Raw genomic sequence first — 23,396 nt, 5'->3', positions numbered from 1 at the left:
TTAGAGAGGCTGGGGAATGAACTACCTTGGTCCCAAAACTGGGTGGCTGCATGTCTCTTCTCTAACAGCTGCTCTGTGCAGCAGCACCCAGCCACCAGCTCAGGGAGGATTCTGTGAATCTGGATCTCTGGCAGTCCCCCAGAAATTACCAAATCTGGGAGATATGTCCATATAGATGGCCCATGGTGAGCATTTATTTGGATTTTGTGCAGGTGAAGAGGCACCTAAAGGAAGACTTTTACAGTTCTTTTCAAGCTGGTTTTTGCACAGGAAAATGGAGAAGTAAAAAAACCCAATGAAATGGGACAGTTGGATAAAGACTGCAAACACAACACACAAAACAACTACTTGGCATAAATGAATGCAAATAAGTCCTTGATAATGCTGTTGAGAAGCTGCTGGTGTTATTAGTACTTCAATCAGAGAGATGCTCGTTAGAGGGAAAAAAATGCTTAGAAAATCCTTCTCCTGTGGGAAGCTTCATGCTCCTTCCTCTCCTTCCAGCAAATTCCTCCTTATCAACCAGAATCAGGGTCCAACCTGCAGAAATGTTCACAGTCCTCAAATCTAAAACTAGTTAAAAATCACTTATCAGCCAAATGTTCCCTAAATACAGGGCAGGCTTAAAGATATGTCTGATCTCATGACAGCTCCCTTCCAAGTATCTATATTTGATATTATATTATGGGAATAGCAAAACTTTCCCCTGTATTTTCCCCCTAGTTTTGCAATACAAATCCAAACAAGATACTGGGCACTTGTTTACTGGAAATAATTCATTAGGTGAAGGTTTTATGGGGTATTTTGGTTGATGTTTTGGTAGGAGAGATCACATGCCTCCATGGAATTCTCCTCTGTCACCTCCATGCCTGGGAGGGAGTCTCCACAGTGGTAGAGCTTTTGCCAAAGACAAAGGGACAGCTACACATGGACAGCCTTGGAATTCCTCCTGTTAATGGATGGAAAAGCTCCTAGAACCAGTAAGTGCCAGGAAGCCCAGAAATAAGACTTCAGAAATTAAACTGCCTTTCCAAAGGCAGGTAGAGAGAGCCAGAGCTTACCTCAGCCAGGTCAGGCACAATCACACTGGCCTCTGGCCTCAAAGGCTGCATGGGACCCATCTCCAGCAACTGCCAGAGCAGATCAAGATTACTCAGTTTATTTCCCCCATCCTTCAATTTAATTCCCTTCCTGCAACTATCATCCTTCTGAGGATAAGAATGACTTTCAGCCTATTTATATCACTGCTGAAAAACCCTAAGCTGCTCTGTCCCCCTCTACCACATCTTGATCAGACAAGAAGAAAGTGGTTCAAGTTGCACCTCAGGAGGCTGAGACTGTATATTAGGAAAAATTTCTTCATGGGAAGAGTTGTAAAGCACTGGCACAGGGAAATGGGCATCACCATCCCTGGAAGTGCTCAAAAACCTTCTGGATGTGGAGAGGTCACAAAAGCACCAGTTTGATGGACCAAGAGCAGGTCAGCAAGGTGTGAAGTGAAGGGGAAAGTGAGTCATCAAGGGTGACAACCAGAACAGGATAAAAGCTGTAAAAACCATCAGTTCCTTGCCTTTAGTTCTTACTGAACTCCAGCTGCATGGAACAGCCCAAAATCAAGGTACATGTCAAAATTAAGATGAATTCACCCTGCAGAAGTGCTGGAGCTGGCAGATGCTTCATTTCAAAGAATTCCTTACCCTGCAGCTTCCCCAAGCCCTGCACCCTGTGGCACAGGACTTACTACTCATTCCTCTGGTCCTTTACTGCTGGTTGCAACTTCATTGCTACTTAAAAGGAATTTAACAAGGGCATCACTTAGATGCAAAATACAAATAGACTGAAAATACATTAATTAATCTGTGGTACCCCCTACCCACTCCCAAATCAGCTCATCACTTTAGCTCTGCACTTCTTGAACAGATGGGATCTTCTGGCAGCCTTTAAACCACTCAAAAGCATTTTCTCTCATAACAAAGCAAACTAATTACTAGAGTAAGATGCTATTTCCCATCTATTTATCTGCTATTTTTAAGGAATTAGCTTGCTGTCTGATTCAGGGTTTGCAGTGAAGCCCTCAAACAGCAGAATTAAAGGCACATTGGTACAATAGTACAGAACACAATAAATGAACTTCTCAAGGATTTTGCTCACCAAATGCTTTCCCTTTCCCTTTAGGAAGATAAGGATCATGGATGCAAAGATCATCAACACTTAGCACTGGCTTCATGTGCTGGATCCCTGAACACAGTACAGCAAAGACTGCTCTAGCTCTGCTCTAGGAGATTCCAAAATATTTTTTTTCCAACTTGAGGATAATTTTTTCCCAATGCAACCATTTTCTTGTTGACCCTGTAAGTGCTTTGCTCAACCTCAGTACTTCTTTGCTAGGCTGTGCATGTTTTTTCCAAGGTAACTTCTTGCCTTTAGCAACTTCAAGATACGTGGAAATCAATGTCAAAATTATAAACTTCCCAAATTCTTTTGGAAAAGCTTCTAAAAACGGCTGCAGAGGATTACAAGACTTCGATTAATCCGATAACAATCCCTAAAACAGACTGAGCTGCAGCAATACCATTTCAGACTCTTGGATGAGTCCCAGGCACCCAAGGAAGTTACACATTCTTAGGAAAATATTGCAATATTCAGCACCTGTGAACACACAAAGAGCTGCAGAGAGAAGCCAACAGATTTTGTAATAACTAAGCAACTTTAGTGGTAGATTTGCAATTCAGTGGTTATTTGTTGAGTGGCAAATAAACCAAAGCAGCTAGTTACATGTTGCCTAGCTGCAGCCTCTAATAGCAATTGCTTCCCTGCAGGTAAATCACTTTCTATTACTCCCAAGTACCCCAGGAAAACTACTAATTGAAAGCACAGCTCTAATACTGTCCAGCTGGAAAACATTAGCTTAGGATGGAACTAGCTTGACACTGGCTGCCAACTGGCTATGGACAATGGAATAGGAAATTAATCTTTTGCAGACAAGATATTCCATTTTCCACTTCTCCTTTGTAACCTTGAAATCAACTCGTCATTAACCAATGGCTTTGATTCCCATGGGGATAGAAAACCATCACTGAATTCATGATAATGCAAGCCTGGCTTTCTTGCATTCAAATGAAGACTCAAATTTTGACACAGTGGATGGCAGAGAAACTGGAGAGTGGGTACAACACCCAGTACCACAGTAGCATTTCCTCTTTTCTTGGCTAAGAGTTAAAGAACAGCCAAACCACAAAGCAACCACAAAGAAAAGTCCAATTCTGTATCTCCCCAGCCCATCTTCCTGCAGCTCCCTCCTGCCAAGAGCTTTTTCCCATATAGGTGCAAAAGAGAAGAAGAGAAAAACCCAGGCTGCTGGCTAGGGTTAAACCATAACACCCCACAGATACTCAGACTGGTTTTTCATTTCTATTTAAACCCATTTCATTTCTATTTAAACCCATTTCCTTGCAGGGATCAACAGGTCAGACTATCATTCCCCAACCATCATTCCCCAAGCTGCTTCCAACCCACAGCCTTCCCGAGCCTCCTCTCCTTCCATGAAACACCCTGACTACTTTTATTCCCTAGCCAAGTTCTCCAAGATGAGAAAACCCCATATAAACCCCATAAACCCTAGTAACTCTCCCTGTCATGCAGGGACACCCTTGTGCAGCCACACCTGCAGCAGGGCCCTGCCCATGGCAGGTGGCTGCAACAGGTTGAGCTTTAAGCTGCCTTCCATCCCAAAACATGGACTGGGTGATTTTATGAAGTGACCCACTGGCACAGCATTTCAGTTCATCTGCTCAGCTCCAGGTACTGTACAGGACTTGTGCCACTGCATGGATCAGATCATCTCACTGGTGCCCAAGATTGATGTAGCTCAGTTATCAGCACAGAGGCAATTACCAGTTCCTAATGACTTCTGGCTCTAAAATAAGATACTTCTCCACAGTCTGTCTTAATATGCTTCAAACAAGCCTCTCCATCCGTTCTAGAGGAACCCAAGGAGGCCAGACAAGATGAGGACAGCAGAACAAGAAGAGAAATAACATACTTATCAGAACTGAAGAGATACAAAGTTTATCCTCTCTGTAGTTTGAGCACAGACAACTTGTCAGAGATCAAAATGTTCAGAACAGCTTTGTTCTGGCCTGATCCCACAGGAGAGGTGTTTTTAGCTAGTTTTCTTGCAGACAACAGAAGAAGATGAAGGGAAGGGCCCCAGACAGACAGACTGAACCCAAAACCACCAGCAGGCAGGCTGCATCCCGCCAGATCTGCCTCCAGCCCCATGACAGCCTGTGCACCCCACAGCTTCTGATGGGCAGGGAAATCCAGGCTCAGCCTCACCTGGGGAGAGACATCCCAGCCTTGCAGAGCTGGATTCCCAAATCTGGGTGAGCTGTGAATGGCTCCCAGTAACCACCTCCTGACAGAAGCAGGGAAATGATAAAAAAATCAGAAGATCTGAGGATCTGGAGTCAAAAGGGAGTCAGTGGGGAGGAGAACCAGTCACAGGATCCAAGGAGAGGTCCAGACACTCAATCACCTGAATTCATGAGAACCTCTGCAAATTTTATTTTACTTCCACTGTGCTCCAAACCAGGCACAAGGAGGATGAAGCAGCATAATGCTGCACCAGGAGAGGTTTAGACTGGAAATGAGGGAAAATGTCTTCACTGAAAGGGCTGCCCAGTCCTGGCCCAGCTGCCCAGGGCAGGGGCTCAGCCCCCATCCCTGGGGGGATTTAAAGCCCTTGTGGCACTTGGGGACATGGGCAGTGCTGGCCCTGGCAGTGCTGGGGGAGTGCTTGGGCTCAATGATCTTAGAGGGATTTTCCAACCTTAACTATTCTGGGATTCAACATATTGAAAAGCTGCTTCTGCACAATGTCCACCCAGAACGTGGTGCACAACACCAATGAAGTGGACAAGTATTAAAACTTTCCATGACAGACCATATTTACACATAAATGAGGAAGAGCTAATGCTATACAGGCAGCCTTAATGGTGGCATTTCCTGATACTTAGGCCAAGAGTTAAAAATGATTACTCACCAAACAGAAGTTTTGGGGTCAGAATGCTTTCATGCACTAATAATTAAAATACATGTATTTAAAAAAAAAAAGAAAAAAAAGAGAAGTAGCTCTCTTGTTATATATAGTAAGGGAATGTGAGAAGCTCAGTGCCTGGACTAATCATAAATCTCAGAATGGTTTGGGTGGGAAGGGACATTAAAGCCCACCCATGGCAGGGACACTCCCACTGTCCCATTGCTCCAGCCCAGTGTCCAGCCTGGCCTGGGCACTGCCAGGGATCCAGGGGCAGCCACAGCTGTGCCATCCCTGGCCCACCCTGCCAGGGAGGAATTTCTTCCCAACGTCTAACCCATGTCTACCCTTGTTACAACCTTAAGGCCTAATGAGAAAACCTTCCAAAAAACTTCAGTCTAAATATAATAAAACAATCCAGTTGCCTTAGATGAGAAAGAAATATAATCACTGTTCTCAGGTTATTAATTTTTTCTTTTTGTATAAAAGTATGTGCTGGTCAAAGCATAACATCAAAAAGACCTTTGAATTAATTAATCACCTGTTAAATACGCTTTTACTAAAAATTCAATGTGTTGTGTGTAAGAATGTACCAGCCAGATGTATGACAATGATTTCTTCATGCTCCTATTTCCTAATCACAAGATATACTGGAATATCAGAAACATGTTAACATTATCACAGTACACAGACATGATTATATTTACATTTTTTTGAGATATCACAAAAACTGTTTCTATTTGCAGCACCTGTAACTATTTCCAGCCCAGTGTTCTCTGGTGCAAAGCTGAATTCTTCTCTATTGCAAAAACTGACAGGCAAACCCAACACCTCAAACTCAGCATTGGTGTAACTTCAGTCTGGAGCAGCCCCAAAGAATATCCGAAGGGACAAAAGGAAATGAAAACGCACCTGTGGGACCTCCCGGGCTGACAGCTCACCGTGGGTCCATCAGCAGTGAGCGTTTCTGGGTGCAGAAGGTGTGAGCCCCACTCACCTTTACGGTGCCCCCGATGAGGTCCGGGGGCTCCTCCTCAGCCTCCAGGGCGACGTTGACGGAGGCGAAGGGCCGGCTCGCCATCTGTTGCATCTCGCGCAGCAGTTGCTGGGTTGTGAAACACAAAAACGTGAACATCACATTGCTCCAGCACGGGCAGGGCAGACAAATGCGACCAAAAGGAGCTGCCCAAGGGAAAGGGACATGGATGGGAATGGGGAAATAACCTCCAGGGGTTTGTTGGCCTTAAGAAGGCAGATGATGGGAAATATTCACATTAATACCGTTTAACAAGTTATTGGAAGTAAAGCTGGATGCACAATGTGATCCTGACACATCTGGGAGGGAAAACCATCTGACTGAGCCTCTATAAAGCAGTTATTTACTTTTAAAGCTGTTGTTTGTCATCACCTGCCTGATTCCCACTCCACAGATTTGTGGGAATCGTTTCAAAATTAAACTACCAGCAGTATGTAACCACTGTAAGAATGAAGTTGCTATTTTTTATAACAGCACCAGCAAAATGCTGTCAGGCTTCTATTGAATAATCCCCTTTTTTTTTATTGTTTCCTTGCTGAATACAGAACATGGCAAACATGTCCTTATTGCAAAATGTTTTATTAAAATAAAAAACCTTTTCCTGGGCAAATCCCCAGAAGCCGTCATGACACAAGACATCTCTTTATTGTGCTCTTAAGCACTTCTAAGCATTAGATGCCTCTTCCCCTTTTTTAACATATAAAAAACAGACACTTTCTGCACAGCTGAGCTGGAAACAGCATTTGGGTTTTAGCTGAGCTGTGGACACACTCCTTTTGGCTCCAGTGACTAATCTCTAATAGTGACAACACAGCCTGCAAGGGGAGGCAGAACCAGAATTCCCTAAAGCAAGGGGTCCAGTGGGACTCAGTGTCTCTATTTAATAAGGGAAGAGGCAAACACTTTGTGCAGCATGAGAAAGTCCAGTGCTCTTAACCTTAAATGCAGAAACTGCCCAAAGCTCTCATGCAGCTTTACACATTTACCATCACTACTGATGACAGCAATACCAGTTATCCTCTATTTTTAAGCTGGACTGAGGCCCCACCAAATGCTCTCTAGAATCCCACCATTGCCACCTGCATTTTCCCATTCATTCTGGGCAATCTGACACTCCAAGCCCAAACTGATCATTTACAGCACTTAAAAAGCACTACAGAAACCCCCACAAAATGCATCATGCCCCAAATATCCCCCATGCAGCACAGCAGAAGGTGAAAGGAAGGTGCCATTATCCAGCAACATTGTTTGGTCAGAACTAATTCAGAACATCACTGAATCCCAGAATGGCTTGGATTGGAAGGGACCTTAGGGATGATCCCCTAAATTCCACCCCCTTCCTGAGCTCAGCCCCTGCCCGTGGCTCTGGTGCCACTCCCAGGCCATGGAGCAGAGCCTGGGACTGCCCTGCTCCTCCCTGCACACAGGGACAGACAGACAGACAGACAGGGACAGCCAGGGACAGACTGGGACAGACTGGGACAGATTGGGACATCCACAGACACCCAGGGACAAACAGGGATACCCAAGGACAACCAGGGACAGACTGGGACAGCAGACACAGACAGGGACAACCAGAGACAGACTGGGACAGCCTGGGACAGCAGAGATAGACAGGACACACAGGGACAGCCAGGGACAGACTGGGACAGCCATAGACACCCAGGGACAAACAGGGGTACCCAAGCACAGACTGGGACAGCAGAGACAGACAGGACACACAGGGACAGCCATGGACAGCCAGGGACAGCCAGGCATACCCAGGGACAGCCAGGAACAGGCAGGGACAGGCAGGGACAGGCAGGGACAGGCAGGGACAGACAGGACGCACAGGGACAGCCATGGACAGCCAGGGATAGACTGGGACAGCCAGAGACAGACAGGAACAAACAGGGACAGCCAGGGGCAGACAGGGACAGGCAGAGATACCCAAGGACAAACAGGGACAGCCAGGGACAGGCAGGGACAGGCAGGGACATCCATGGACAACCAGGGACAGACTGGGACAGCCAGAGACAGACAGGGACAAACAGGGACAGACAGGGATACCCAAGGACAAACAGGGACAGCCAGGGGCAGACAGGGGTGGACAGGGACAGCCAGGGACAGCCAGGCATACCCAGGGACAGCCAGGAACAGGCAGGGACAGGCAGGGACAGGCAGGGACAGACAGGGACAGGACGCACAGGGACATCCATGGACAACCAGGGATAGACTGGGACAGCCAGAGACAGACAGGAACAAACAGGGACAGCCAGGGGCAGACAGGGACAGGCAGAGATACCCAAGGACAAACAGGGACAGCCAGGGACAGGCAGGGACATCCATGGACAACCAGGGACAGACTGGGACAGCCAGAGACAGACAGGGACAAACAGGGACAGACAGGGATACCCAAGGACAAACAGGGACAGCCAGGGGCAGACAGGGGTGGACAGGGACAGCCAGGGACAGCCAGGCATACCCAGGGACAGCCAGGAACAGGCAGGGACAGGCAGGGACAGGCAGGGACAGACAGGGACAGGACGCACAGGGACATCCATGGACAACCAGGGATAGACTGGGACAGCCAGAGACAGACAGGAACAAACAGGGACAGCCAGGGGCAGACAGGGACAGGCAGAGATACCCAAGGACAAACAGGGACAGCCAGGGACAGGCAGGGACATCCATGGACAACCAGGGACAGACTGGGACAGCCAGAGACAGACAGGGACAAACAGGGACAGACAGGGATACCCAAGGACAAACAGGGACAGCCAGGGGCAGACAGGGGTGGACAGGGACAGCCAGGGACAGCCAGGGACAGCCAGGGGCAGACAGGGGCAGGCAGGGATACCCAAGGACAAACAGGGACAGCCAGGGACAGCCAGGGGCAGACAGGGACAGACAGGTCCCTGTGTCACTGAGAGCTGCTGGGAACCCCCCACCCCTCACCCAAACCATTGATGAACCAAACACTGGGCCCAGGACAGAGCCCTGGGGACATCACTGGAGTCATGCCTCCAACTAGACCCTGTGCCACTAATTACCACCCTCTGGGAGCCTTTTGTGGTCTTTGCTTTGTGGGCTTTGTGGCACCTATAATGTTGAGACTTTTTCAGTGCATAAAACTAGAGGACTGTCTCTGTAACTTGGGGGTGCAGGCAAGACATGATGAGGTCAGTGCAGAAAAGCTTGGGAGGTGTATGAGCTTCTGTGGCTCCCAGTCTAGCTAAAAAAATGGTGAAATTTTGCTGCCATAAAAGGCATGTGATAAAGTTTTCTTTAATTTTTGAAAGAAAGAAAGCAAGGGGAGGAAAAAGGCATTTTGAGCAGATTGTAGATACTGTCACGAAGCAAAAACCCAACAAATGCAGAGAAATTGAGTGTTCATAAGCAAACGTGTGTAACTCACACTTGGGTAAAAGGACTCAAGGAGTGCTTGGGTATTTAAAGCACACCAGCAGATTGCAGACCAAGGCAAGTGTGAAACAGATTGCTGGGTTGTTGTTCCTGTAATTGTCCCCTTCAGCTATCACAGAGTGCTTTGTTTAATGGCTATAAAATCAATGAACAAGCTGTCCTGATGAAGATGTCCAAGAGACTGACGAACTACAAGCTATTAGTTCTTCAAAGGAAGTTATTTTACTAAAGAAAATGTGCAATTTGGCAACATGACTCCAACTGAAGTCAAAAGTAGCTTTGAGAGTACAGAATCAGAGAATGGTTTGGACTGGAAGGAATCCCAGAGATTGTCCAGAGCCACCCCTGCCACGGCAGGGACACTCCCACTGTCCCATTGCTCCAGCCCAGTGTCCAGCCTGACCTGGGCACTGCCAGGGATCCAGGTGGGGTCTCACCTGAGCATAAAAATCCCCAAACCAGGTGAAATCAGAGGTCCAGGATGCAACCAAAGCAGCATATGCCTAAGGGAACATCCTTTTCCTAGCACCAGCTTCTGGTGTAGCACAAATCATGTTACAAAATTTCCCCTAAAATTAAGAACTAATTTAAGAAATAATTGTTCTGTAACTTGAATGTCGCTGTCTCCCCCAAGGCTTGCACCATGCCTGTTTAACCCAGACACATATCTATCCTTCAATATTTGTTTGGTGTTCAAAATTTTAATTAAAAGATTTTATGATGCTGTAAGAGAGAAATTGTGACTTTTCCCCAGTCAAGAGGCTGAGCACAGCTTTACAAGTCAGCAGCTGTTAACATCTAGATACTGCAGAACCTGCCTTTCCTCACTCCTAATGATGGGCTTTCTGAGATTTCAGATAATGAACCCCAATTCTCTTTCAAGCCAACCCTGGTTTTCCAGATGACACGATTAATAGGACAACCTGGGAATATTGTAAATCACTTAGGCCCGAAGAGGATTTTAAAGGCAAAGTGTTTGACAGCCTTACAAAGAAATCACATCAAAAAGCCTGTTCTGGAATACACCTCTGGCCTTTAATATTTCAGTAACTGCAGGCTGTGAGAATGCACACAACTTTCATTTGCATTGAGTTTGACTTTTATTCCATATCACAGAATTATGGAATGGTTTGGGTTGGAAGACACCTTAAAGACCATCTTGTTAGATGGTCCACTAGACCAGGCTGCTCCAAGCCCAGCCCACCCCAGCCTGGAACCTTTCAAATAAGGTGATTCCTAGCAGGAATATTTGTAATTCACACACACTGAGTAATGGACAGTCTAAAATGAAGAGTGTGTTACTGATGGGAGAAAAACCTCCTGAGGAAGTGGAGACAGTCGTGGCAGGCAGAGTGCAGCTCTCACAGAGAAGACAAACAGCTATTCAGGTTACCAGGTTAATTGACTAATATAACCTGTGCTGTGCTTCCTGACAGGAAAAGCCTGGACACTTTATTCCCACCATAAAGCAGCCACAAGGCTCTGCACAGCCATCCTGCAGCTGCTCCCTGCAAAGACTGCTCCATGGGCACAGGCTCCAGCAGCTTGGGCATGGGGCTCTGGTATTTTCAGCCATGAAACAACAGTGATTTTTCCAGAAGAAAGTCACATATTCTGGATTTTATTTGCTCATTATGAATAACGACCTTAAAAACAAACTTAAAAACTGCTACTATGAGCATTCTGAGGAACTCCATTTGGTTTGAGAAGAACATTTGTTGAAGACATTTCAACCAAGCCACACTTTCCTTCACTTTGACAGAATCACAGAAAAACCCTCCAAGTCCATGGAGTCCAACCATGAGCTGAACACTGCCAAGGCCACCCCTAACCCACGTGCCCAAGTGTCACATCTGCACAGCTTTTAAATCCCTCCAGGAGCAGGGACTCCACCTCTGGGACTGGAAAACCCTTTCTGTGAAAAATTTTTCCTTATATGCACCCTAAACCTCTCCTGGCACAGCTTGAGATCATTTCCTCTCATACTGATGAGACGAGTACTACTAGAAGTAACCTTGAATATTCATTTGACAACCTTCAAGGCTGAAATGAATTTTAGATGGTTCCTGAAAACTCCAGTTACGACCAAGCCCCCCCTGAACTGATCTCTGATCCTGGAGTTCTGTCCTACCATGGAAAACATGCAGCTCCACTCTGTCATGAACAAGCAGAATCATGCACTGTTCTCCACAGCCAACTTCCAAACCCAGGAGACTCCAAAATGAGCTGTGTGTTCTGAGCCACAGCCTGTCAGTACTGCACAGCTGAACTGGCCAAAACCAGAGCCCTCCCAAGCCACAGCAAGGGGAGAAAGATAAGAAGATGGAGATGATCAGAGGGATGGAACACCCATGAATAAAGGCTGTTAGTTGGGGTTGTTCAGACTGGTATTTTGAGCTGATTCCTGCAAATCCCTTTCCTTCAAGGGCTCCATTTGAATTCAGCAGGCAGCATGCCCATTTATGCACAAAGAACTGTTCTGTATGCACAGAAACTATCAACACCCTATTTTCAGGCATGGTTAACTCAGCTGGGAGGACACGTCCCAGAGCTCACCTGTAATGATGACTGTACATTACTGGGAGTAACATATAGATCCTCCTGTAGCAACATTTGCTTTGTGTCATCATAACTTGGTGACCTTGGGGGAAAGGGACCTACCTTCCAAAATAAAAATTGGCATCAGCAAAAAATAAACATACAAGCCATAAATATTCCAGAAGATGAGTCACAAATGTCTCAGAACTAAGTGATTTAAAGCATTTAACTACAATTACACTAACTACCATATAAGTCAACAAACAAACAATTTTCTCTGACGCTTTCATCATCACTGAAAATTAAGTTTTTAAGCCCCTAGAGCAGTGCACATATTAATGTTAGCTAATTAGTTTTGCAACTGACTTTGCAGGCTATGTTGAAAGAGAGAGGAGGAAAGAATTAATGTTCAAATCCTTCTCAACAGGCATTTCCACACTTCAAAACTATAACAAACCAGAAAGCAAAGCTGCTGGGAAGTCACCTCATGCTGAAATAACAGAAGATATTTAATTCAGGGCTGATTAAGATAACAAGTTATTCATCATAATCATGCCCAGTAGGAGGGCACAGGAATCCTGACCTTTAATAAGAAGAAGATCATTTCCTTTTTAAAGACCAGAAGGATCTAGTCCATGCAGACTGAAATATCCACCAATACCTGATAATTACACAATAGCACAATGAAGCTTTGAGTAGAGCTCTTCTGCAATAATTACACAATCTCTCCTTGATTTTTCAAAATACTAAATTAGATACCTGTGCAGCTGATGCCTACCCTTAGAAAGAGTCTGAATGGAGAACAGCTTCAATACACCAGTGGTGGGCTTTTTGTAAATAAGGCTGAACTCTCCTAGAGGTGGGCCTGATAGAATCACAGCATCACAGAGTGGTTTGGGTTGGAAGGGACCTGAGCCCCTCCAGTTCCACCCCTGCCAAGCAGGAGGTTTGATCCAACGGGCTGTTTCCAAGCACAATACTCCTGTTCCATCTTTGCTCAGGCTCCCACCAGTTCTTTTTGGGGATTTTTTGGGGATCCCACTGAGGACTCTGTGCCAGAGCTCTGTGGCTGCCAGCCCCAGGTGATGGTGGGATTAGAGCATGGGGAGATTAGAGACCCACCAGGTCAGCAGCACCTGCCACCTGCAGGTCCCTGCCATGAGCTGCCCTGGGCACACAACGACAGGAGCAGCTCCAAACAAAACCAAACATCAAACTCCCCCCTAGCAGGAATCCTTGTCAGCACTAATATTTTGGGATGTTATTCCTCTGCAGGCATCTCTTCTTTCTGCTACAATTTCCTTCAGTGGGTGACCAAAGCCACATGGATCACTGCAGAGCACACAGTGTTTGTACTCTGGAAAAAGCCTCCAGGCACTCTGAGCTGGTTCCCATTCATGGATTTTAAATTTAGGGAGAGCGGAAAGTTACGATTATTTGATCTGACCTCCTGCCTAGTACAAGTCACTGAATTGCACCAAGTGACTGACCTAGAAAAGGTCCTTCCAACAGCACTCATTCTGAGAGCCTGCTTCTAAAGATATACATGACTGGCATTGCCACTCTCACCATTAAAAACAGGAGAAAAACAGAACAGTTTCTGAGTTTTTTACCCCAGTTGTAGACACTGGGTGTTACAGACTGGTTTGGTTTGGAAAGGACCTAAAGCTGTGCAGCTCCAAACCCCTGCCATGGACAGGGACATACTGTTTAAAGTTTTGGCTGATCCTTTAGAAGATGCTCATCCCACCATGAATCTTCCATGATTCCTTTCCACAGCCACTGATTCGCATCACCAAACCTCAATATGTTCTTCCGTGGAAAAAAATGAGGAATTTGTGATGGTTTAAACTCTTGCTTATTTTCCAGATAGCAAATTTATCTTGCAGTGCTGTTCTCCACCATCTGCAACACCCAAAACATTGCTAAGAGTAGTGTGCACACAGTACTCCAATAGCTGGTTACACCTAATAGTAACACTGAGCTCTTATTTTACTACTCATAAATGCAGGAAATGGAAATTTACATCCAGCTTTTAAAACCACCATCACTTCAGTCTATTGTCCTGAGAATAGCTATTCTGGGAAGCAAACTCACTTTCCCTGCATTAAAAAAGATACTCAGGTTTATCCTAGTCCAAAACACCACTGAAGACTCTAAACAATGATGAAGATCCTGAATTACAGTTAGTTGAAAGTATTCCAAATCTAAAACTTTTTCTTTGACCTTAAATGCAGTCCAAGAGAGAAGATCTAAGAGATGAATAAAATACTAACAGGTGAGAGCAAGAAAGGGAAGAAAGGGAAGGCAGGGCAATAAATAACACACAGCACAGATCCACTGGAACATCTTTGCTGTACGAAACACAGGAATCTGCTTGCCCACGTGGTATTCCATGTGCCTGGATGTTACAGCAGAGGATGCCAGTGGAAATGGAAGCACTACTAAGTTTTGAATGCACTTGGGAATAAAAAAGGTTTCAGCAATGAAGTTGAGAAGGAGACAGATAATTCTTGCAGTAAATCAATACACAAACCTCATCCTGAATAACTGGGTGATTTGTAAAGTAAAAAATATTCAGTTTCAGAAAGCCTTGGCAAGAAAGGAGGCAAAATACAGATCATTTTGTTAAGGGTGAAACTGAGTTCTAGACACCCAAATCCAATTATCTCTGTGGGTGCTTGCTATTGAAACTCCCATCCTGCTCCAAGAGGCACAGGGAGTGACCCAGCCAAAGGAGCTATTCCTTGCTCCCAGTGAAAGAAACAAAGAAAACTGAGGCTGAAGAGAAGAGGATTTGCATGCAAAAACAGAACAATAGGACAGAAAATTCCTGACAGCAGATAAGCATATTAAAATTCTAACATCACGCTCATACTTTGTGCATTATTCTCTATTACCACCTTGATTCCTTTAACATCTCATTTTCTACAGACAAGACAGAAAGGCTTCCTATCCCTACTTCCTAAAGTCATTCACCTCATTCTAAGCCTCCTATAAAAGTTGCCTTTTATTTCTATTTTCCCTTTTTAAGCTGGGAATTACCTGCACATTGCCTCACATTTTACTGGCACAGAGTTCCTACACACATGGGAAGTTACTACAGAGTTACTACATCCGTGAGAAACAGGGGATTGTAATTTGACTACTGCTAAAAACACAGCCCAAACCAGAGAAAGATCCTCCCTCAGGGCTTCAGCATTTTGTAGAATCATGGAACAGTTTGGGTTGGAAAACACCTTGAAAATGTTCTAGTTCCTACTCCTGCCACTGGGCAAGCATCCAGTACCCCAGGGTGCTCCTGGGACACTGCCAGGGATGGGGCATTGACCATTATTTTTAATAACTGAAGAGATCTTTCCTTGGGTTTATTGAGAATCACTACAAAAAACTCCACCTTCAAGCTATAAAATCATCTTAGATAACAAATTCTTGGGTGGACTTTTGTTTCTGGAGAAAGTCTGTATTAATATATGTAAACATGGCACAACAAAGATTTTAAACTGTTTCCTCAAGACTTACAACTATTTCTAACAGAAGATGAATGGAACAGCAGAGATCCATGAATTACAAGATAGAGTCACTAGATAACAAGAGAGGAGAGATTGAGATAAATAACAGCAAAAGGCAGGATTGTGCCTGGAAAGCACCACCCTGATGAACTGCCTGTCCAACAGCCACACATGCAGACTGAACTCAGACTGAAAGATGCCAATATATTGCCAGTACTCCAGGTTTGGGTTTTTTCCTCCTTGAAACATGCATCAGACTGCAATTTAATTTATAGAGACATTTCTCACCTAGGCCACCACTCAAATACTTAAACTGAGCTCCAAAGAACAGTATTTACTTCTTGGTCTATATTCCTTATACATTCCTAGATAACATTTAACCCCAGGAGCCACAGGGGATGTTATGCTAACTCCAGCTTAGTTTCTTGCCAAGAAAGTGAGCAGGAAAAAAACAGCTGCCCTAGTAAAAATTTATCTACCTTCAGAGAATACAGAAAACCTCAAAGACTTCCATTACTTCTAAGATTAAGGGTTATCTGTTTGAAAAGCAATGATTATATTCTGCAGTGAGTTCACCAGTAAAAGCAAAAACACATGAAGCAGAAAGAGGAGGAAGAGAAGAGTTATCAGACATCATCCTGCTTTATTGCCAGAGAGGAGCTCCTCATATGGAATAAATTCATATTACTCACACCACTGCACTGTGAAGTGTAACCAGCTACAGATTTCTGAAGACATGCAGGAAACAGGGGCTTGCAAAGAAATCCAGCACTGTAAAAATGAAACCCCCAAACCCTCTTGATCAACTCTTGAACAAGCCACTCTTGAACAGAACAGTGACATAGCTGGGTGCCTGCAGCTGCCTCGAGCTTCATCCCAGCTGGGAGGAAAACCTAGAGCAGAGGGCAGATCTCCCCTGAAAACCCCACAGCAGGGGAGAAACACACCTCAGTCCCCAGGGAGTGTGGCCTCAGGTGATGACATACAGATAACTATATACAGGAGGTGGACTCACTCAAATAATGTCTGGCTTCTCTCATTTTGCATAGAAATTAACAGATTAATACAAGACTAAGCTCCTAAAAACAATTCCAGGAGCAGCCCAGCCCAGCCTCTGACACCTGCACATTCCATGCTTTTAGCACTTGGCACATCAAGGAAATATGTGGGCATTTGTGCTGAGAAATGAGGACTAAGGACACATTCTTTGTGCCACAACAATTGGCCACCTCATCTTGGTCACCCTGAGTGCTTCGGGTGGAACAGGAATTCAGGTTCCATTGAGAAGCAGGAAAAGAAGCTAGTGAGCAAAAATAAATCAGTGATAAATGAGGAGGAACCAGATTTTGGGGGCATAAAGCACAAAGTTATTTAAGCGATGCAAACACAGGAAGTTGTGAAGATTGTTTGGACCATGAGTAGGTGGAGAGGAAGAAACTTTGGCTCTAAAAGTCACATTTTTAGGTAGTGAACTACAGATTTCCACGTCCTGGGTGGTTTCCCCATCTTTTTCTTATGCTCCTAATGTTCCAGGGGGAAAAAAAACCAACCACCCAAAATATCTGAATAAGACTTAATTTGAAAATGGGGATTTGACTTCTATATTTTTTTAACATACTATGCAAGAGCTAATGTTTCTATTTTCTGTTTCCTATTTTGAAACAGATATAAATAATCTCCTAATTCATGTGGTTTTTTTACTTGTGCTGTCTAGAAATAGAAGTTGTGAGAATTAAGGATATTCACCCCTATTGTTTTGGTGCTTCACAGAAACTGCAGCATCAGGATACTAAAATAACACAATTTGTCAGTGAAACTGTAATCAAAAAAAATGCTAAAGGCCTAAACAGCAGCATTAACTGAATTAGCTGAGCCTTCAATTGAAGGTTAACGTCATGCATATGTGAATAAATATGCATCTAGAGAGAACAATTATTAAAAAGCCATTTAAGGAACAACACTTTATCCCTCTCACCTCTCTCCGCCGTGATGCCCAGCAACTTTGTTTAATCTTCCAAACCACAGCTGCCACCAGGAGCAATGACAGGAAACAACTGGAAAGGAAAGGGGAAAAAAATGGAAAAAAAGCATTTTACTGCGCTTGCTAATAACAAACTGGCAGCTGAAAAACTCTCAGAAATGCAAAGTTACATGAAAAGTTCATATAATAATTAGAAATACATGAAAGATAATCTCAGGAGGACAGGGACACAGATGACCTGGCACTGTGGCACCCACAGCCAGCAAAGTCAACCAGGTCTCCACACAACATGCAGGTGCCCATGATGATATCCAACAGCATCCCTGAGACAGCTCAGGAAACACACACAGCACGTGGAAGACACTCATCCAAACAAGCTTAGCTGCTGTAAGGATGGCCCCTTTTTAGGAAGAAAGTGACCTCTGCAATTTGAAAACTGTTGGACCTCTTCGGTTGATTTCACAGAATCATTTATGTTGTAAAAAACCTCTAAGATCATCGAGTCCAGGCATTAACTCAGCACTGCCAAGGCACCAATAAACCATAAACCATGTCCTCAGGTGCCACATTTCAGTGGCACTGTAAATATGTCTCCCTATGTATTATTTACTCCCTTGGAAAAGAAAGCTAGAGTGGAGAACTAGTAGGATCACCTTTATTATTAAATCCCCTTTCCAAAATGCAACAATGCACAGGCCTGCATATTCCAGAGTCTTTCATTGGTTTCTCTTTCCTGCCCATTTCTGGTACCACAGTCAAGACTTTCTTGACAAAACAGAGAGGAATTAAAATTAAAGACTAATAAAAACTTCTTCTAAAACGCTCACCACTGTACCCTTTTATTTCAAAGGAACAGCACCATACATCTTTGTATTGTCACAAGGAGGCAGCAAATACCCACAAAAGCTATAAAATCACTAAGGAAATATATTTTCCCCCTTGAACTAACATTCCTGGGAAGCACTCAGGGAGAAACAAAAGGCAGAGCCTGCTGCAGTCCATCACCTGCTGGAACAGCCCCAGGGGAGAGCAATGCCAAGATCCATTGTTGCATTTACTCAGCCTAAACCACCCTGAAATAAGTGAAAAGACCTGATCAGTAGCTTTAAAGAAGGGGTTTTTCCAGTTTTCTCAGAGAAAGCAGCTTTGTAGATGTGGAGGCAGCAGAAGGAAAGAGCTGTGTGCAGAGATGTGCTGGGAATGATCTGGGGGCTGGCAGAGTCCTGCTCCAAGCTGAGCTCTGCCCTCTCTCCCCCAGCAGCTCCACACATCTCTGCCAGCCAGGAATATCCACCTGCCTACAAATGACTTCCAAAATATCATTTTACTACAGGGTTTGCTTTGCCCTCTCTTTTCTCCAAAAGAGCATCCTTCATCCCAGAAATCCACTCTTCACCCAAGTCTTCTCTCTGCAGCTTCCCCCAACTCAAACGGCTCCAGGGAGAGCTCAGAGCCCCTGGCAGGGCCTGGAGGGGCTCCAGGAGAGCTGGAGAGGGGCAGGACAAGGCATGGAGGGACAGGACACAGGGAATGGCTCACATTGCCCAGAGGGCAGGATGGGTGGGATTTGGGCAGGAATTGTTCCTGGCACAGGTGCCCAGAGCAGCTGTGGCTCTCCTGGATCCCTGGCAGTGCCCAGGCCAGGCTGGACACTGGGCTGGAGCAATGGGACAGTGGGAGTGTCCCTGCCATGCCAGGGAATTGAAACAAGGTGATCTTTCAGTTCCCTTCCAACCCAAACTATTCTGTGACTCTATCAGCTGCTGGATTTCCCTTTTCCTATAGCCTGTGACAGTCCAGTTTGAAATCAGTTAAATTTTTCCAACAGAAGAAAAAGGAAACCAGCAAACTCAGATGTGAAACCAGACTGGAAGATAAAAAAAAAACCAACCAAACATCAAGAGCCACCAAACATTCTGGAGAGTTTTTCATCCCAGGGAAATTTGAACCATTTCAGCCAGATTCTACCAAGTAGAGCTTCCATTGGCTCATACAGTCATAAAAATTTGTGCTTACACAGCATAAATATTTCAATTTTATGGGAAAATTTAATTTGGCAAACAGCTTTATTAATTCATGCTTAATTATTCATTAGATTATTTAAGTACAGTAAATGAGCAATGTGGTTGTAAATAATCTCTCCTCAGTTGGCCTTAACACATGCATGAAACCTCACTTGGTCAGCCTTCAGAAAACCACAGGGTATTCCCACAATGACACAAAAATCTGCACTTAAACATACTCTCTGGTTTTATTCTGGACTTCAATCTCCTTTTCACCATAGAGAGAATATTCTCTCCAGTCCTAGTATCCTGAAAGCTTTTCAAACTTTCCACTTTCATTTTTAAATGTCTGGAAAACTCCATCAGCACTTTACTATAATGCATTCTCGGGAGGGGAGAAGAAAATCCATCAGGTGTATTAGGGCCCAATTATTAAACCCTCATGAAACGTTTATCCACCTCAGAATTGCTTGTAAAAAATGGCAGCTTTAAACACCAAAATGTACAGCAGCCTCACTGCTAATGTGCTTTAACATACACAGGTCACTTAATAATTTCAGAAAGCCCTGCCATGATTACTAGAAACACAGCCCAAATTATTTTGATGAATTAGAAGCTATTTAAGTGCTATTTACAAGTAAATTTTAATATGCTGGAGAGTTACAGGACACATTTTAAAGCACTGGATGCACTAAACCTTGAAATAATTGGAGCAAGTGTAGAAACACAGACATGGTTGGCTGGGCTGCAGCCCATCAAGGAGACTCCTGACCTCATCTTGGTGCTGAAGGTGGCACAAGGCTTAAACCAGGTGGAAATTAAACACTCAGCCCTATTCTATGATTATAGAGTAAGAGTGAAGTAAAGAGTGAGGAGAGCATGGAAAGAAAGAAGTTGTGGATGCTGAACTGTTAGTCTTCTTCATTTTATTAGAAATAAAGACATTCCCAGGCTCTTCCTTTTTCTTAAAAAAAAACAAAAAAAACCCAAAAAAACCCCAGTGCTCCTGCTCAAGCTTTTCTGAGGAACAATTCCTACCACTACAGGCCCCACCTAAATCTGTCCCCATCTTCCTTTGAACTCCTTTTAAATATGGTCTTTCAAGTCTTCTCTAGACTGAAGGTTGAAGGGAAGACAAGGAAAAGGGAAGAATGGATGGCAGAAAGAGAAAGAAAAACAGGGAAAGATTATTGGCAGTAATACATGCTTACAAGGCCACAAATATTTTTACATCTTCTGTACATAAAGGCAGCTGGTGATTAAACATCTGTGATAGGTGTGCTGGCAGACAGACTTTGGAAGATAAGGAAGCACAAATAAAAAACATTCACTACAAATTGTCAAAATAGTTCAAACTGTGTGCTGAAAGACAACTGCATAATCTGTAAATTACAGAGCTGTGTTATGAAAAGCACAGAGGAAGAAAGAGAAAACCCAGTTTACTTGCAATTCATTAGCTTTGCAAAGGTTAACAATGGCTGGGATATCATTTCTCCTGCAGCTCCGATTATAATGCAACATTAACAACCTCAGAACTCCACCAACCTTTATCCACTGACATTTAGCTTCAAATAAAACATTCACATGGTACAAATTCAGGGTAACACTCAGCCCCTGCCTGGCCTGGTGCTGAACCCCAGAGCCCCTCTGGATGTGAGGCTCTTATTAACAGCACAGGGGGCTCTCAGATATGATTTAGTTATGGTCTGCCTGGGATCCAACAATAATTATGAAATGTGCCCTAGAGCATTAAAAATGCAAATGTTTTAATAGTTTGCTCCACACCCAGTGAGGTGAATCACACTGTTCTAATCCACTGGTTAATTAGGGAGCTATAGTGACTAAAATAAAACACTTGGAGAGAAGCTTAGGAGTAGTGAAAGAATCAAAGAATTTGCAACACACTGTAAATGCTTAACTGGAAAACACCAGTAAACTGTCTTCTCTCAAATATCAATGTTATCAAATCTCAATGTTATTATTCCTCTGGCTTGTTAGGATGTAAAATAATATTGCAACATTATTTCTGAAGGAGATCCATGTGATAACAGTGATGGAGAAAGGAAACTTGCAGCCTTTGGACAGGTAAGTTCAGCTGCATGTGCTCACTGAGATACATAATGCACTTACCCTCTGCTTTCACCTGGGATGAGAATCATGGAAGGATTTGGGCTGGAAGGACCCTTGAGGATCATCCAGTCCCACACTCCAGCCATGGGCAGGGGCATCTTCCACTAAGCCAGGCTGCTCCAGCCCCAGCTGCTCTGGGAATCCCTTCAAATCATGAACCTGGAGCAATCCCTCATAAGGAGGAGTTAAACCCTCACATGCAGATGAAGCTGGGTCTGTAAAGCACTAATCTTGCACAATTAAAAAAGAACTAAGGAACCAACTACCTCCCTCTTCATTTTCCTAATAAGCAATTACCCTGCCACAAAGATTTTTAGGGAAGATGTTGACTGTGATTAATTGAGCAAAACAAAAGGTTAAATCTGAGCCAGGAGTAACCACCTACTCAGCTCCAATGGCAGGAAGGTGGTGGCTCAAACTTCTGTTTCCCAGGGGCTGAAGCAGATTCTACTCTCTAAAAGCTCCACATGAAAAAAAAATGATATAAACCACTTGTCTGAAGGATCTGTCTGGAGCTTCTTGCTTTAATTATATTTGGCATGAAACCTAAAGCAAGATATTATTTATTCCCACTGCTCATTTTATAGCAGGCAATATAACCTGCTTTAGAACATGCTGTAAGGCCTGGAGCAGGGTTTACTCCGTGTACATCCCTCCTGTAGGATTTCTTATTGATCAGGTATTGGCTTATTCTTCTGGAGCACTAACAGTCCCTAAAACAGAGGCCAAAACACGGGATTTTGAAGCTCTGAAGAGAGGGATGCTGTGCTTTGGGAGTGTTTCACCTCTTTAGTATTTTCTGAAGGATGGAAGAGGAGACAAGTATTGAAATGGCTTCTTTGGGTTCCCCCTCTGAGGGAATCATCAGCTCACTCAACACTAAGAAATGTTAAAGCCATGTATGAAAAACAGAAGTATTTGGCTTATATTGTACTGCAACATATGTTTTAATTTAACTTGACATACTTTCAGAGTTCATTTTAAAATCAAAAGGTGGTACCTAAAGATTTGGAAATTACTGCAGACTTAACTCTTTGCAAAATAACTGCCCCAGTTTATGGCTGGTGCCTAACGAGGTGTGAAAACCTGCACAAGTCACACATTATCTGTGGGAAGTCAATGTTTTCATCTCAAAAGGAACTTCTCCTTTTCCAAAAGCCTCTCCCAGCCTCATCCTCCCTTTCCCTGCATGCATTGGCACAGATGGGCAGACAATTAATTTTCTTAACATAATTCCTAATTAAATATTTAAAACAGACTGAAGATTTCCATTTTCTAGGCTGTAAGCAGGATGTTTAAGTTAAAAAACCAGACCAAGAAGAACCCAAACTCTGAAGCCCAACACCTAAAGAAGTAACATTTAGCTGTCTTAAATGAAAAGTACCTGAAAAATGTCACAAAGAACTGCACCAGGTCCATAAAGTTGCTGTGCTGTGAGAATGCAATCTGCAAAAGAAAAGCAAATGCTTTCTGTTACTTACTGAAAATTCCTACTTCAAGATATGTAAAAAGGATGAAAAATGACAATGAAAAGCATCTTTACTCAGATCAACTAATATTTTTGAACATTGTTTTTGAAAAAGTATGGGAATGTTCTGAGGGAAAAGAAAATAAATTACAACTTCACATTGTTTTGAAAAAAAATATCCCAAAAATGAAGCTGAAAAAGTAACTCTGTCTCCCAGCCATGTTCCAAGGAATACTCTTCAGTGCACATTGAAGAAAACACTGCTTCAAAAACTTAAACAGAAGT

The 23,396-nt window shown here is 43.9% G+C and overlaps 1 protein-coding gene across 1 annotated transcript in view; it reads right to left on the bottom strand.

Moving 5' to 3' along the window:
• ATRN (attractin) overlaps positions 1–23,396 on the bottom strand; it is a 116,745-nt gene that overhangs the window by 4,945 nt on the left and 88,404 nt on the right. The window contains exons 25-27 of the mRNA XM_079333093.1: positions 23,028–23,089; positions 17,505–17,583; positions 6,036–6,143 (exon numbers count right to left, since the gene is read on the bottom strand). Of these exons, the coding sequence (XP_079189219.1) occupies positions 6,036–6,143; positions 17,505–17,583; positions 23,028–23,089 (249 nt within the window). The remainder of the gene's footprint in view (positions 1–6,035; positions 6,144–17,504; positions 17,584–23,027; positions 23,090–23,396) is intronic.

The sequence above is a fragment of the Erithacus rubecula genome (genome assembly GCF_903797595.1).
Source record: "Erithacus rubecula genome assembly, contig: scaffold_141_arrow_ctg1, whole genome shotgun sequence".
NCBI classification, from domain to species: Eukaryota; Metazoa; Chordata; class Aves; order Passeriformes; family Muscicapidae; genus Erithacus; species Erithacus rubecula.
This window is presented reverse-complemented; position numbering and strand designations above follow the sequence as displayed.